Below are 14,150 nucleotides of genomic sequence, written 5' to 3'. Positions count from 1 at the left end.
GGCTGGAGTGCAGTGGCATGATCTTGGTTCACGGCAACCTCCGCCTCCTGGGTTCAAGTGATTCTCCTGCCTCAGCCTCCCGAGTAGCTGGGATTACAGGTACCTGCTGCCACACCTGGTTAATTTTTCCATTTTTAGTAGAGATGGGGTTTCACCATGTTGGCCAGGCTGGTCTTGAACTCCTGGCCTCAGGTGATCCACCTGCCACAGCTTCCCAAAGTGCTGAGATTACCCATTGTATGTTCTTGACACCTTTGCAGACAATCAGTTGGCCATAAGTAAACGGATTTATTTCTGAGTCTGTATTCTGTTATACTATTGGTTATGTGTCTGTTCTTATAACAGTACCATGCTGTTGTGGTTACTATAGCCTTGTACAGTTTGAAGTCAGGCACTGTGATGCCTCCAGCTTTGCTCTTTGTGCTGAGGATTATTTTGACTATCTGCCATTGCCCAATATTTAAATAACGTGTATATTAGAATGACTTGTAGAGCCTTCATACATCTAACACACATCCTCCATGCCACAATTGTGTGTCCTTTGAGGGCGAACTTAACTTTTGAAAGTGGCCCGACGTCACTTGGGGCCACGTTGAGTGAAGAAAGGAGAAGAAGATGATCAAGCTGGATGACACAGTAGCAGCTTGGCTGCACTGTGGTGAGACAGATTTTCCTATGGGCTCAAAGTGCATTTCCAAGAGAAGCTTTCTAGTAGGGCTCAAGTGGCGGCATCTCTGTCGAACTCTCTCCATCCATCATGTCAGTATCCAGTGTACTTCTACTTATGGCCACTTGACAGCCCCCTTCCTGGGGCAAAGCCTCATATTCCTGAGGGATACAGGTCCACAAATTTATGGCTCCTGGATCTCCTTGGTCTTCTCTTCCCAATACCAGTTAGCTGCAGCCTGAAGGCCCTGCTGTAGCTTGGGAAGGGCCCCGGCTGGGAGGCAGTGACAAGTGGAAGGCCGGCAGCTGCTCTGCTCCCTACTGTCCCCACTCCCTCTGCTCTCCCGACATCACAGACTGGCCTGGGGGACTGGGCAGCAGGCGCGAATGTGGTGGTGACCAAGGCCCCCCACCCAAGCCTGGTGCCATCTTGCAGGGCACAGCTCCGAGTTGTGTCTCGGGCACTCCCAGGGCCCCCTGCTGAGTCCTCAGGCAAGGCGCTGCTCCACCATCGCCACTCAGTCACCATGAGGCCATGGGTCACTCCTGTCTCTGGGTCCTGGCTTCCAAATTGGCCAGATAATGATCCCAAGGCCTCACCAGCTCTGAGATTCGGTGCTATCCTAAGAGGAACAAAGCCCCCTGCTCTTAAAGCCATGCTCCACCCATTCCAGCTACAGACCCTCACGTTATTTGACATGGGCAATTTCCATGTCTGTAACTCAACTGAAAGTGTACTTAATTCAAGAACGTTTCTCGCTAGAAAGCTCTGTTGAGGTCAGAGGATCTAAGGGCCACTTTGGGGACGCTTACTGAAGATGGGCTCTGCTCTGGGGATGCCCAGCCTAGGTGGTCACAGAGCCCAGCTTGCAATAAATACTTGCCGAGTGGTGGGGACTTTCTAATGTGCCTTCATCCTAACATGCTCTGCAGGGCCCATGACTTAAGCCACAGACTCCATCCATATTGTCCTGGGGGAAACCCCAGGCCTGGAGTCAGGGACAGTGGAGGGCAAGGATTTGAGTTTTCGTAGATCCCAGTTTGTCTGTTGTCTCCCATTGATTTCAGGCTCTACACAGAGAACAGAGGGAGCTGGTTGCTGTGCTGAGGGAGCCCGAATGAGGAGACCGCCAGCCCCAGAAGCAGAGGGCAGTCAAGGTCAAGAGCCTGTGGTCCAGCATGCCTGGCCTGGGCGGGCTGCCTCTGAGAATGGCCGAAATGGTGCCCAGTCCGTCAGCAGTGATGGAATTTGCTGGAGGACTAGGCCAGAGCAAGTCTCACTGCCACTGTGCCTTTGGGGCACCCTTGGGGTTGGACACACACCCCCTTTAGATTCCTCTGTTTCTTCTACCTGGATAATTCTTGGCCATGTTCTCTCTTCTCTAGGTTCAGGTCAGCTCTGCCCCTCCGCCCCGCTCCTGCTGGTTCCTCAGCCCTTTTCCCTGGGCCTGGCTTGGAGAATCTGTTTTCAATCTCCACTGATTGCCCCCTTGCTGGCCAGCCCAGGGGCCTTTACCATGTTCTCCCCACATCCGTAAATAAACTTCCTCCACTACACTGTAATCTGTGAGGATGCTTCCTCTGCCCTGGCCTCTCTTGGGCCAAGACCTGCTCTTGGGCTCCCAAATGCTGGCTCCAGTCAAGTCTTCAGTCGTGGTCCTCTGGGAGCGTCCAGGCTGGGGTGGTTTGGCAAGGGGCTTACTAGACCATCATGTGCAGAGAGCAGCAGAGCCCCTTGTACAAAAACCAGGACCCCTGGGTTCCCTGTGGATAGGATGAGCTGCCAAGGAGGTGTCACTCTTGGCACCCTCCAAGAATCATTATGGCCGGGTGCAGTGGTTCATGCTTGAAATCCCAGCACTTTGGGAGGCCGAGGCGTGTGAATCACCTGAGGTCAGGAGTTCGAGACCAGCCTGGCCAACATGGTGAAATCCTGTCTCTACTAAAAATACAAAATTAGGCCAGGCGCAGTGGCTCATGCTTGTAATCCTAGCACTTTGGGAGGCTGAGGTGGGCAGATGACCTGAGGTCAGGAGTTCGAGACCAGCCTGGCTAAAATGGTGAAACCCCATCTCTACTAAAAATACAAAATTAGCCAGGCATGGTGGCGTGTGCCTGTAATCCCAGCTACTCGGGAGGCTGAGGCAGGAGAATCACTTGAACCTGGGAGGCGGAGGTTGCAGTGAGCCAAGATTGCACCACTATACTCCAGCCTAGGCAACGAGAGTGAAACTCCATCTCAAAAAAAAAAAAAAAAATACAGAATTAGCCGGGTATGGTGGCGTGTGCCTGTAATCCCAGCTACTCAAGAGGCTGAGGCAGGAGAATCGCTTGAACCTGGGAGGCAGAGGTTGCAGTGAGCCGAGATAGCACCATTGCACTCCTGCCTGGGCGACAGAGCGAGACTGTCTCAAAAAAAAAGAATCGCGGGCACTTTGTTTCTGTTGCTTCTTCGACTTCACTCTTCTTCAGCCAGGGCAGCCAAAGGCAGGATGGGTGCTTCCCGGATCCACCAGAGGGGGAAAGGAGTTGGGTGTGTATGGGGGCAGAACTTTTCCCTAGTGAGAGCCTTGGTGAGGTCTGCTGGAGGCACACTGGGGACACAGGCAAGCATCAGGTGGTCCCCACTTCCCACCCCCCTCCCATAAGCAGCACTAGGTTCAGTCTCCCTCTGCCCAACTTGTCACCATGGAGCTGTGGCATTCAAGCATCCAAATGCCCTGCTTCTGTCAGGCCTGCCCCGTCGGATGCTTTGTCAGGTTGGGCAGATGGTCTCAAGCCCTGGTTGGTGGGTGGGTGAGTGAGGACACAGGTTAGACAGGGGAAGGTCTCAGGACACGTCTTCCCTCTCTGGGCTGACCTGAGGCAGTGGAGGCTCTCAGGTGTGGGATGGGGTTTTCAGGCTGGGATGATCTGTACTGTAGAGGATAGGCCTTCCTATTACTTACAGGAGCACTATGGGAGGGCAGGTCCCTCCCCAGGGTGGTTAACACTGGAGGCTGCAGGGTCAGGAGGAGAATCGGGGGGCCAGGAGGCCGGAGGCACACTCCATCTCCGTGCTCCTCACAGGCCCTGCCTCCCTGCCTAATAAGGGCACAGGGAAGGGGGTCCCCAGCTCAGTGAGTGCCTGCCTCCCTGCTCTGTGTCTGCATACCTGGCAGTCACAGCCACCTGGCGTGTCCCAGAAACCAACCACTGACCTCGTCTCCTGCCCGGCCCCACCTCCATTGGCTTTGGCTTTTGGCCTTGTGCTGCCCGACCCTTTCTCCTGTCCCGATGCGCAGGGCAGGGTCTGAGCTGTCGAGCTGCACCCACAGCAGGCTGCCTTTGGTGTCTCACCGGGTGAACGAGGGCATTGCGAGGCATCGCCTCCCTGGGTTTGGCTCCTGCCCACGGGGCTGACAGTAGAAATCACAGGCTGTGAGACATCTGGAGCCCAGCTCTGCTTGAACCTATTTTAGGTCTCTGACCCTCGCTTCCTCTGTAGACTCCCCTAGAGCTCAGCCAGTGCTCAACCTCAGGCTGGGGGTCTCTGAGGAAGAGCGAGTCGGGGCTGAGGGGCCTGGGGCTGCCCCCTGAGAAAGGGGCCAGAGGCAGTGTCAAGAGCCGGGCAGTCTGATTGTGGCTTACCCTCCATCACTCCCAGGGGCCCCTGGCCCAGCAGCTGCAGCTCCCAACCACAATATCCTTTGGGTTTTGGCCTACGGAGCTGGGGCGGATGACCCCCAAATAGCCCTGGCAGATTCCCCCTAGACCCGCCCGCACCATGGTCAGGCATGCCCCTCCTCATCGCTGGGCACAGCCCAGAGGGTATAAACAGTGCTGGAAGCTGGCGGGGCAGGCCAGCTGAGTCCTGAGCAGCAGCCCAGCGCAGCCACCAAGACGCCATGAGAGCCCTCACACTCCTCGCCCTGCTGGCCTTGGCCGCACTTTGCATCGCTGGCCAGGCAGGTGAGTGCCCCCACCTCCCCTCAGGCCTCATTGCAATGGGGGCTGAGAGGAGGAAGCACCACGGCCCACCTCTTCTCACCCCTTTGGCTGGCAGTCCCTTTGCAGTCTAACCACCCTGTTGCAGGCTCAATCCATTTGCCCCAGCTCTGCCCTTGCAGAGGGAGAGGAGGGAAGAGCAAGCTGCCCCAGACGCAGGGGAAGGAGGATGAGGGCCCTGGGGATGAGCTGGGGTGAACCAGGCTCCCTTTCCTTCGCAGGTGCGAAGCCCAGCGGTGCAGAGTCCAGCAAAGGTGCAGGTATGAGGATGGACCTGACGGGCTCCTGGACCCTCCCCTCTCACCCTGGTCCCTCAGTCTCATTCCCCCACTCCTGCCACCTCCTGTCTGGCTGTCAGGAAGGCCAGCCTGCTCCCCACCTGATCCTCCCAAACCTAGAGCCACCTGATGCCTGCCCCTCTGCTCCACAGCGTTTGTGTCCAAGCAGGAGGGCAGCGAGGTGGTGAAGAGACCCAGGCGCTACCTATATCAATGGCTGGGGTGAGAGAAAAGGCGGAGCTGGGCCAAGGCCCTGCCTCTCCGGGATGGTCTGTCGGGGAGCTGCAGCAGGGAGTGGCCTCTCTGGGTTGTGGTGGGGGTACAGGCAGCCTGCCCTGGTGGGCACCCTGGAGCCTTGTGTAGTGAGAGGAGGGATGGGCATTTTGCACGGGGGCTGAGGCCACCATGTCGGGTGTCTCAGAGCCCCAGTCCCCTACCCGGATCCCCTGGAGCCCAAGAGGGAGGTGTGTGAGCTCAATCCGGACTGTGACGAGCTGGCTGACCACATCGGCTTTCAGGAGGCCTATCGGCGCTTCTACGGCCCAGTCTAGGGTGTTGCTCTGCTGGCCTGGCCGGCAACCCCAGTTCTGCTCCTCTCCAGGCCCCCTTCTTCCCCCTTCTCCTTGCCCTTGCCCTGACCTCCCAGCCCTATGGATGTGGGGTCCCCATCATCCCAGCTGCTCCCAAATAAACTCCAGAAGAGGAATCCATGGGCCTGTGAGTCTGTCCAGTTTATGGAGTGTGGGAGGGAGGTGTCAGGAGGATGGGGGTGAGGAGATTTTACCTTCTTCAGTTCTAGAAAGTGCTTTCCAAAGTTTTATTTTTTTATTTGTACCTGCCTTGTTCCAGAAAACATTGAAGGTGGCTTCCCAAAGTCTAACTAGGGGTCCCCCCTCTAGCCTAGGACCCTCCTCCCCACACCTCAATCCACCAAACCATCCATAATGCACCCAGATAGGCCCACCCCCAAAAGCCTGGACACCTTGAGTACACAGTTATGACCAGGACAGACTCATCTCTATATGCAAATAGCTGCTGGCAAACTGGCATTACCTGGTTTGTGGGGATGGGGGGGGCAAGTGTGTGGCCTCTCGGCCTGGTTAGCAAGAAGCATTCAGAGTAGGCCTAGGTTAGTTGTGTTAGTTCTTCCCTGTGCTGAGCAGAGACTTCCTGGAGCACCAGAAACAAAGCCAGATGAAAGGACCCCAACACCTCCCCACTCCAACCTTTGACGTATAGGGGCATCTTCAGCCTGGACACACATGCATCTCCCCTCTCAGACCCTCAGCACTTCTTCCACTCCCATCAAGAGCCCCCTCATGGTCCCTCTCACACTCTGCCAGTCCCCCTAGACACCCCTCCTCTCCTCTGCCCTCTCTCCTGTGCCCTCTCCTCAGCCCCTGTTCGTTCCAGGCTGAGATGCATCCCCACCTGATTAGGCCCAAATCTGGGCTCCTCGTCAGCACTGGGGCCTGGCCTCTGCCCCCTCCAGGACAGGGTCAGGGATGGGGCCTCACTGTTGTTTGGCCTGGGTACCCCCCTCCAGTGGGCCACTCTGCAGCAGAGGGCATGTACTCGGGGCCCGAAGCAGGGTGGCTGTGAAAGCAGCAATAATGAGTAGGTTCCCAGCTACAGCCAAGACCAGTGTGGCCACTGTGCCTGCCAGGCCCAGGGCAGGTTCCTGTGTGGCCAGCCAGGTTCTGCGTGATCCCATATCAGCCAGCACTGCCTCCAGCTGGAAGTGGGTGCCCAGCACTGCACAGATGTGGAATAGCTGGTGGCTGTGGCCTGTGGAGAGGATGGGCAGGTCAGAGCCACACCGTTCCCAGTGCAAGTCACCCCATCCTCTGGGCCTGCTACTCCCCTATAAATTGAGAATAAGAAACCCTGACTCCCAGAGTGACTGAAAGGAATGAATGAGCATTTGTGCATACAGCCCCAGCACACATGCTACTAGTTTTGCTACCTGAGAAGTAGCAGGTGGAGGACCCTTCCAGTGATGCTCTCGTTATAGGAAGACAGAGAAGTCCCTCCTATAATTTGCCTCCATCCTGGGACTGTAATACCCATTTACCCAGTTCATTCTGTGCTCTGGGAAGGCATCTGCCCCCGCCTCTTCCCGGGCCGGGCCAGGTGTGCCCTCACCGATGTAGTCAAAGCGTCCTGGTGCCAGCCTTTCGGGCAGGTGGGAGGCAAAGAGGAAGCCAGTGAGCAGCGCGCAGAAGAGATGGTAGCCATGGCTGGTGTTCAGGGCCTCCTGCCCACAGCTGTGGCCCCTGCCCCAGCACAGCCCGAGCTGGCAAAGGAAAAGCAAGGCTGCTGGGGAGGGACTCAGGAGCCAAAACATGGGGTGTGTCTGGGATCTGGTGAGGATGCAGAGCGGGCGGGCACAGCTAGGCGGGGTGCTGGACCCGAAGAGAGGCGGCTGGGCTGAGGCAGGGACTGAGGGGGGCAGGGCTGGAAGTGGGCACCTTGAGGGTCAGGCCAGGAAAGCAGGAGTCTGGGCAGAGGCCCCAGGCCTCCTTACCCGATAAAAGAGTGGGAGGTTGTCGAACAGGAAGGGATAGGCGAAGGCTGCTGTGCGGAGGACCTTACTGAGCCCAGGGCTTTCCAGCTCCAGGAAACTGGGAGGCGGGAGGAAAAGGCTGGTCACCATCGCTGTGCTTGGGGTAGGGGGTCAGAGAAAGTCAAGAGGACTTGGGCAAAGATGGAATATCAGCACAGCCTGCAGCTAAGAAAACCGTTAGGGCATATGACCTCCTGTGTAAAGGACCATATCTGTATGTGGGGATAAAGACACCTGCCTTTTATGGTGGCTTGTGAGAATTAAAGGAGACAGCATGAGTATGAGCATAAAGGGTCTGACAGAGGAAGTCCTCAGTACGTGGTCTCGATGTCACCATTGCTGTTCGAGAGCAGTGAGGTGTGTCCTCTCCTGTGCCTCCGCCTTCCCCGTCCCCACTGGAGGGGCCTGGGAACCCACCGGGAGTAGCAGGAGAGGCCGGTGCACAGGAAGGAGTTGAGTGCGGCGGCAGGCACAAAGAACTGGTGCAGGCGGCCGTGCAGCCAGGAGGCCGGCATGGAGTAGGCGGCATAGGGGAAGGCGCAGCCTGCGGTGAGGTGGGGGCGTGCAGCTGAGGCCTGAGGGGCGCGCCCCTGTGTCCCGCGTCCCACCCCTCGCCCCGCTCTGGGGCGCCCAGACCCCGCGCTCCCGCGCCTCTCTGGCTCACCCAGGCTGTAGAGGCTGAGCGCGCCGTAGTCCAGGAAGTAGCAGATGTGGCGCGCGCGGGGCGACATGGAGCTGAAGGTGTGCGCGCAGCACGACGCGAAGGGGTAGAGGCAGGCGGGCAGCAGGAAGACCAGCAGCGGCCAGTGGTACGGCTCCGCATGGAAGCCGGGGCCGCCCGCCAGCGCCAGGAGCCGCCACAGGAAGTACCTGCGGCGGGCGCGTGCTCAGGCCGCCGCGGACCCCAGCGACTGCCGCTGCAGCCCGTGGGCCTGGACGGTCCCTGCCCGCCTGGGTACCCCCTCTGAGCTCAAGGCCGCGGCCTGGGGCAGAGCCTCCCCTCACCAGGTGGGCAGGAAGTGAGTCCAGATGTTGACCGTCTCGTTGGTCATCTGGAAGGAGCTGAGGACACAGTCCAAAGCCGAGCTGGTGGGGCGGCGGTAGCCAGACATGATGCCATCTTCCCAGAACACCTAGGGTAGTGGTGGGAGAGGAAGGCCGTCACTGTGCCCGGACCATTTCCCTCCATTTGAGATCTCTGGAAGCAGGGTCAAAGAGGCTGGGCTGGAGATCAATGTGGCCCCCAAGCCAAACTAAATCTGATCTGATCTTACCACAGGTTCCAGTACCCACAAACCCACAAAACAGATAGGAAACCCAAGAGCCAGACTGGGGTGGGATGGGGGTGGAGCGCAGCACACAGGGCGCTCTGGGGAAGGGGACTCCAGATGGAGGGCCACAAGCTTGTTCCTCAGAGAACAGAGGAAGAGTCTCACACTGGAATGGGAGGGTAAGAGTTCGCCTGCAGGAGGGGCTGCCCCAATAGCTAAAGAGAAGAACGTCAGCCCCTAGTCAGTCCTCTAGGGAATGGGGGTTGGTGGGTCAGTGGGTGGAGCCCCTCACCCGGGGGACCTGGTGGACTTGAAGAAGTTGGGGCAGCTTGAGACTGAGCATGGTGGCCTGGTACCTCCACGTTGACCTAGAGACAGAGTTGGGGGTAGGGGATCAGATATCTGCCCCCATCCACAGGCCCCTTTCACCTGGGTTCAGCCCCAGGATGGGCTGTGCATGTGGGAGGCAGATAGGCACCCTCCCTCCTGGAGCTGCTTCCTTCAGGCCTGGGGAGGCTGGTCCACCTTCCCCAGCCCTTGCACCACTTAACTCCAACCCCTGTTCTCCTTGGGGCATTCAGTCCCCACACTGAGGGGCTTGGCAGCCTCAGCCCAGCATAGAGTGGTGGGGTCCTCCCAGCTGGGAGGCTGCCTCAAATAGTGATCCAGCCCCCCAGGCCCCAGTTTTTGTCTCAGGAAGAATCCTGACTCCTGGAGGCCAGCACAGAGACAGCCCAAGTACCACTCCCTTTCCCACCAGAATGTGCTTTGCCCACAGCACCCGAACTGCGCACAGAACACTCTTGGCACTCAGAATCTCTGGAGAAGCCAGATGCCATCAGGTGGGACAAGGAGTTAGGGGGATGCCTGGCTTTTCTCTGAGGACTACACTTGTGCCCCCAGGAGAGTTTTGGGGTCCCTGCCCCTCCTGAGCCCCGGTATCCCTCAGCCCCAGACCTGTGCACTGCCTCCGGGTGGCCGAGGCTCTGCTGCCCCGCCCGCCTGCCTCTCCCGGCACATTCCTTGGCACAAGTGGAGGGGCCGGGCCAGCTGGGCAGGGGGAGCTGCCCCAGGAGGAGGACTAGGACACTCCCCCGACCTCCCCAGGCCAAAACTTTGCAGGAACTCTATAGCCTAGCCCCTCCTCTTCCTGCCACCAGCTCTGCATCCGTGTTTTTGCTGCGTGCACTTTGGGGCTTGCACCAGCAGTCACTCCGCCAGCCTCTGCCCGAGATGGGTGCTGGAGACCCTGCTGGGCACAAGGCAAACCTGGCCTTAGTCCCTGCACCCCAGCAGAACAAAGATGGATGAGGGCCTCCCAGGGTATCCCTTGCTCGCTCCCACAAGTGGGATGGGGGAGGTCTCCCCTACCCTGAGTGCTGCCCATCTATCTGGGGGAAGAGTGAGGAATACGCTGGGGGTCTAGCTGCCCTCACGCCTTCCCTTAGTAGTAGGGTTTGGAGATCTCTGGAGTGGGGTGTGTACAGTTGCTGTGGAAATGGGGGAGGGACAGCTGGAGCAAGATGCTTTACCTCTATTTTCCCAGAAGAGCCCCAGAAGGTGAGCTTCCTTACCCAGAGCTTGGTGGGTGCTCCTAAGCTGGTGGGTCAACAGGCCCAGGGCTCCACGGGCGGAGTCCGAGGCTGCTGCCAGCCAGGCTGATGGAGGAAGAGTGGCCAGGCAGGCGGGCCAGGCCTGGGCGGGGAGTGGGGAGACAAAGGGGAGCCAGGGAACAATCCCAGCCTTGTCCAGCCTCCAGGGAGCAGCACGGGGTGGCCCAACCCCATTAGCAGGCAGCTCACTCGGCCGCCTGCACACAGCCAGCTCCTCCAGCACGACCCAAACTCCCTGTGCTGACTGGCTAGAACAGGCTAGGGGCCCAAGCCAGGATGTGGCCACGGTGCTATAGAGTGCCCCCCGCGACTCAGAGCAGTGTTCCCCTGTTCCAGGTTCTCCCAGCAGGTGGGGACAGCTCTGCCTTAGGCTGGCAGAGGAACCCAAATCCCCAAATGCAGAACAGATTTCAGAAGCCATCTCTCACCATGCTTTGCTGCCTCTTAGCACCTGGTGCTGAGTAGGGCTCAGAGCAAACTGCCTTTGGTAAATGGGTAAATGTTTGTTCTATCACGGGGGATTCGCCAGGCTCACCACCTCCCCATCTGCACCCTGAATGCAATTTGAGGTGCCAATCCTTGCAGGACAGGACTTGACTCAGAGGCTGGTTTCTTTTTTTTCAGGTGGAGTCTCGCTCTATCACCCAGGCTGGAGTGCAATGGCGCTATCTCGGCTCACTGCAAGCTCCGCCTCCCGGGTTTACGCCATTCTCCTGCCTCAGCCTCCCAAGTAGCTGTGACTACAGGCACCCGCTACCGCGCCCAGCTAATTTTTTTCTGTATTTTTAGTAGAGACGGGGTTTCACTATGTTAGCCAGGATGGTCTTGATCTCCTGACCTTGTGATCTGCTCGCCTTGGCCACCCAAAGTGCTGGGATTACAGGCGTGAGCCACCGCGCCCGGCCAGAGGCTGGTTTCAAGGCTCACCTCCCCACCCCCTTGAGGAAGAGGACCCAGCTGGTGACAGCGAACCAATCACAGGCAGCGATGTTGCTGGCAAGAGATTTTCACTATCACCCCTGCAAAGGCACCGCATCAGTTTACAGGGTCAAGGAACTTGACAGGGCCTATCAAATCATCTCCAGGGCTTTCACTCAAATTGCCTGCTTCTTGTTCTGTTCCATCCACTTCAAAGAAGCCTTTCCAAAATGCACTTCAGGATGCCATCTTCAATGTCCTACCCCCCAATAAAACTTCTGTACAGACAGGCACCAGGAGACAGAGATTGGGCTTGGGGGGTTTATTAAGTGATGCTTTAGTCTCAGTCTCTGCCAGCAACTGGGAGTGGGGTGACTCCACTCACTCCAGGATTTCCCAGACTTGCTGTTTTAGAGGAAAGAGGCAGGAAGCCAACTATCCTCTAAGCCACAGCTTGGGAAGCTAGGCTAGTACTGGGGTGGGGGCAGCAGAGCTGAGACCCTCCACCCCCAGCCCCTAGCCTGTGCTGTCCTCCCAGCCTGAGGAGGAGGAGCTGAGGCAATCCTGGCTGGCCACAGCCTCCCACACACAGCCGTGCTCTTGGTGCGCCATTCACTGCCCTGAGCTATTCATGATCTCTGCTCCCACATATTCACCTCAACACTCCAAAAGCCAGCCCCTTCAGGTCTTTAGTCCTGGGGAGGGCAAAAGGAGGGACAAGGGGCCTCTCCTTTCTGCTGCCCACTGAATGCCGGCCCCTTGTCTTCAGTCCTCCCTTAGATAGGAAGGGGGGTGGTGGCCTCAGACTGCACCCCCTTTCTTCTCTTCCTGGCATCCCATTCTGTCCCAGCACAGCAGCCAAGAGCACAAAGCACAGCACCTGTGGGGCTGGTGGGCACAGGAGACCGTGCTGGCACAGGCCAGACTGCCTGCAGCCCTAGGTGGGGCCTGCTCCCTGCCCTGGAAGCTAGACAGAGAAGACAGAAAGCAGAAGTGGGGCAATGGGATGTGCGGCCCCTGCAGCAGGAGGAGGAGCACACGAACCCTGACCCTGCTACTCGGTGCAGGCCACTCCAGGCCTTGCTTCTCTAAGAGCCCCTGTGGCTGGCTCCAGAGCTGCCTGGTCCCCATAAAGGGGGCTGAAAGGAGGATGGGTGATCCTTGAGGAGGGGAAGGGTCTGCAGAGAATCACTCAGACACCAGGTATTACCCAGCTCTTCCCCCAAGACCTGGAGGGTCCAAACTCCTGGCCCCAACCACCCTGCATCTTGGGTGAGGAAGAAGGGCCTCTTCTGCTGTTCTTTCCCCTCAGAGATCCAAGAACCCACTCCGGTGAAATGCAGGTACCCATGCCTGCCACCTGCCCCTGAGACAGCAGGGGAGCTGAGGCAGGAACGCTGGCCAGGGGCCCACAAGACTCTCCTAATCCAAGCACTTTCCTCGCTTTCCTAACGTCTTGGCAACAAAGGGACCCCACCCTCCCAGCCAGCTCCTGGGCCCTCCCTGCAGCCTCTGAGCAGCTAGGCCTCCCTCCTGTGTGCGTGCATGAGTCTGCGTGTGGTGGGGTGACTACAGGTGCTGGTCCTGGCTGCCAGGGAGGGCAGGAGAGATCTGGAGTCAGCCCCACTGCAGGGCCTGGGGGTCAGTATCAACCAATTTCCTTCCACTGCTTGTAGAAGTCCAGAACATTCTTGATGTCCACGCTGGCGTGGGCAGCGGCCTGCAGGGCTGCCTGTGGAATGGGAGAAGGAAAGATGGAGAGGGTCTGACCTCCTGAACTGAAGAGCAAATTGTTGAGGCACTGGGGAAGGAGTGATGGAAGGGAAAAAGGCAGCTATGTGGAGGGTCTGGGGATGGAGTCTGCTCTGTTACCTCGTCCCTATTCCACACATCCCCCCACCTCACCCATGACCCACCTGCATGGGGCTTGAAAGCACGCTGGGGTTGTCCAGTGGAAGGCCTGTGATGATGGTCACCATGCCGCTCGGGTCCTCCTCACCTGCCCCCTGGGCCAGAGTCAGCTGTTTGCAGCTGTCTAGGATCTTATAGAGAGTCCTGGGGATGGGGGCGGAGGGGAAGATGGGCCAAGACCCAGCATTAGCACAGCCCAAACACCAGGATCTCCAGGGGACAGGGGCAGCTGGGGGCTGGGAGGGCAGCGAGCAGCAGCGGGCCCTGGAAGCTGGCCCTGGAGACACTATGGGGAGCAGGCAAAGGTGCACTGAGGGAAAACACCAAGCCTGAGTATCGCAAGGCCCAAAGAGGCTGATCCATCTGCAGAGGTGCTCAGGTGCACCCATCTGCAAAGCTCAGGTGCTGCGGCAACTTTGTACTCCCCACAAGGTAAGGCCTGCAGGAGGGCCCTGGCAGGCTGCGTGTGGAGCCTCAGAATTCTCCAGCCCTACCCGTTCTCCCTAGGAATGCTCGTGGAGGAGCAAGGAAGGTGGCCTGAGGTTCTAGGGGTGAGGGCTAAAACGTTACCAGGCATCTGCATCCTGCCTCTTCAGCTTATGCCGCTCAAAGCTCTTTCCCACCTCTTTCTGGCAGCGAATGTACCTGCAGAGGAGATGTGCGAGTGGAGGTCAGAAGCAGGGGACTGGCAGGGTGCCTTACACAAAGCAGTCCGTTGTGGCTCTGGGAGCCTGGTTTTGCAGGCGGGGGTGGGGAACATGTCTCTCCCACCACAGCTCTGTTTGGAGCCATTCTTAAGTGGCTTCCTGGCTGCTGGGCCCAGCTCACTTTTCCTCCTGATAACATCAATTATTTGGTTCCTCTCAGGGGAGGAGCTGGGAGGGAAGAAGCAGCAGATGCTTTTCAAGCCAGGGCTTCTGGAGACAAGGTCCAAACAATC

The 14,150-nt window shown here is 58.3% G+C and overlaps 4 protein-coding genes across 11 annotated transcripts in view; 2 read left to right on the top strand and 2 right to left on the bottom strand.

The window, feature by feature from the left end:
- PMF1 (polyamine modulated factor 1) overlaps nucleotides 1–2,229 on the top strand; it is a 28,268-nt gene extending 26,039 nt beyond the window's left edge. For 2 of the 3 annotated variants that reach the window (XM_032154197.2, XM_058439171.1), the window contains exon 5: nucleotides 1,735–2,229. In XM_032154197.2, coding sequence (XP_032010088.1) covers nucleotides 1,735–1,788 — 54 coding nt within the window. In that variant the 3' untranslated portion in view covers nucleotides 1,789–2,229. The remainder of the gene's footprint in view (nucleotides 1–1,734) is intronic. The other variant, XM_032154198.2, reaches the window with a different exon arrangement.
- Nucleotides 2,230–2,922: 693 nt separating this feature from the next.
- On the top strand, nucleotides 2,923–5,676 carry BGLAP (bone gamma-carboxyglutamate protein). Its single transcript, XM_032154204.2, has 4 exons — nucleotides 2,923–4,617; nucleotides 4,875–4,913; nucleotides 5,084–5,153; nucleotides 5,353–5,676. The coding sequence occupies exons 1-4, from the start codon at nucleotides 4,554–4,556 to the stop codon at nucleotides 5,480–5,482; spliced, it is 303 nt and encodes a 100-aa protein (XP_032010095.1). The 5' UTR covers nucleotides 2,923–4,553; the 3' UTR covers nucleotides 5,483–5,676.
- A 58-nt stretch (nucleotides 5,677–5,734) lies between these two features.
- Nucleotides 5,735–11,469, bottom strand: PAQR6 (progestin and adipoQ receptor family member 6). 4 transcript variants are annotated; one of them, XM_032154157.2, is made up of 8 exons: nucleotides 10,343–10,431; nucleotides 9,061–9,136; nucleotides 8,503–8,630; nucleotides 8,162–8,367; nucleotides 7,915–8,041; nucleotides 7,459–7,555; nucleotides 7,077–7,227; nucleotides 5,735–6,719 (listed from the first exon to the last, which is right to left on the bottom strand). In XM_032154157.2, the coding sequence occupies exons 2-8, from the start codon at nucleotides 9,109–9,111 to the stop codon at nucleotides 6,445–6,447; spliced, it is 1,035 nt and encodes a 344-aa protein (XP_032010048.1). In that variant the 5' UTR covers nucleotides 9,112–9,136; nucleotides 10,343–10,431; the 3' UTR covers nucleotides 5,735–6,444. The 4 variants fall into 4 exon arrangements, with proteins under 4 accessions (XP_032010048.1, XP_058295135.1, XP_032010045.1 ...); XM_058439152.1 differs by lacking the exons at nucleotides 7,459–7,555; nucleotides 9,061–9,136 and having other exon boundaries at nucleotides 6,234–6,719; nucleotides 8,162–8,630; nucleotides 10,343–11,469; XM_032154154.2 differs by lacking the exons at nucleotides 7,915–8,041; nucleotides 9,061–9,136 and having other exon boundaries at nucleotides 6,234–6,719; nucleotides 8,162–8,630; nucleotides 10,343–11,469.
- A 137-nt stretch (nucleotides 11,470–11,606) lies between these two features.
- The window catches only part of SMG5 (SMG5 nonsense mediated mRNA decay factor), a 37,920-nt gene continuing 35,376 nt past the window's right edge, over nucleotides 11,607–14,150 (bottom strand). For all 3 annotated transcript variants that reach the window (XM_032154133.2, XM_032154132.2, XM_032154131.2), the window contains 3 exons: nucleotides 13,781–13,855; nucleotides 13,216–13,354; nucleotides 11,607–13,031 (listed from right to left, as the gene is read on the bottom strand). In XM_032154133.2, the coding sequence (XP_032010024.1) occupies nucleotides 12,948–13,031; nucleotides 13,216–13,354; nucleotides 13,781–13,855 (298 nt within the window). In that variant the 3' untranslated portion in view covers nucleotides 11,607–12,947. The remainder of the gene's footprint in view (nucleotides 13,032–13,215; nucleotides 13,355–13,780; nucleotides 13,856–14,150) is intronic.

This window comes from Hylobates moloch, unplaced genomic scaffold (genome assembly GCF_009828535.3).
Source record: "Hylobates moloch isolate HMO894 unplaced genomic scaffold, HMol_V3 SCAFFOLD_5, whole genome shotgun sequence".
NCBI lineage: Eukaryota > Metazoa > Chordata > Mammalia > Primates > Hylobatidae > Hylobates > Hylobates moloch.
The sequence above is the reverse complement of the archived record's forward strand: the minus strand, read 5'-3'. Positions and strand labels throughout refer to the sequence as shown.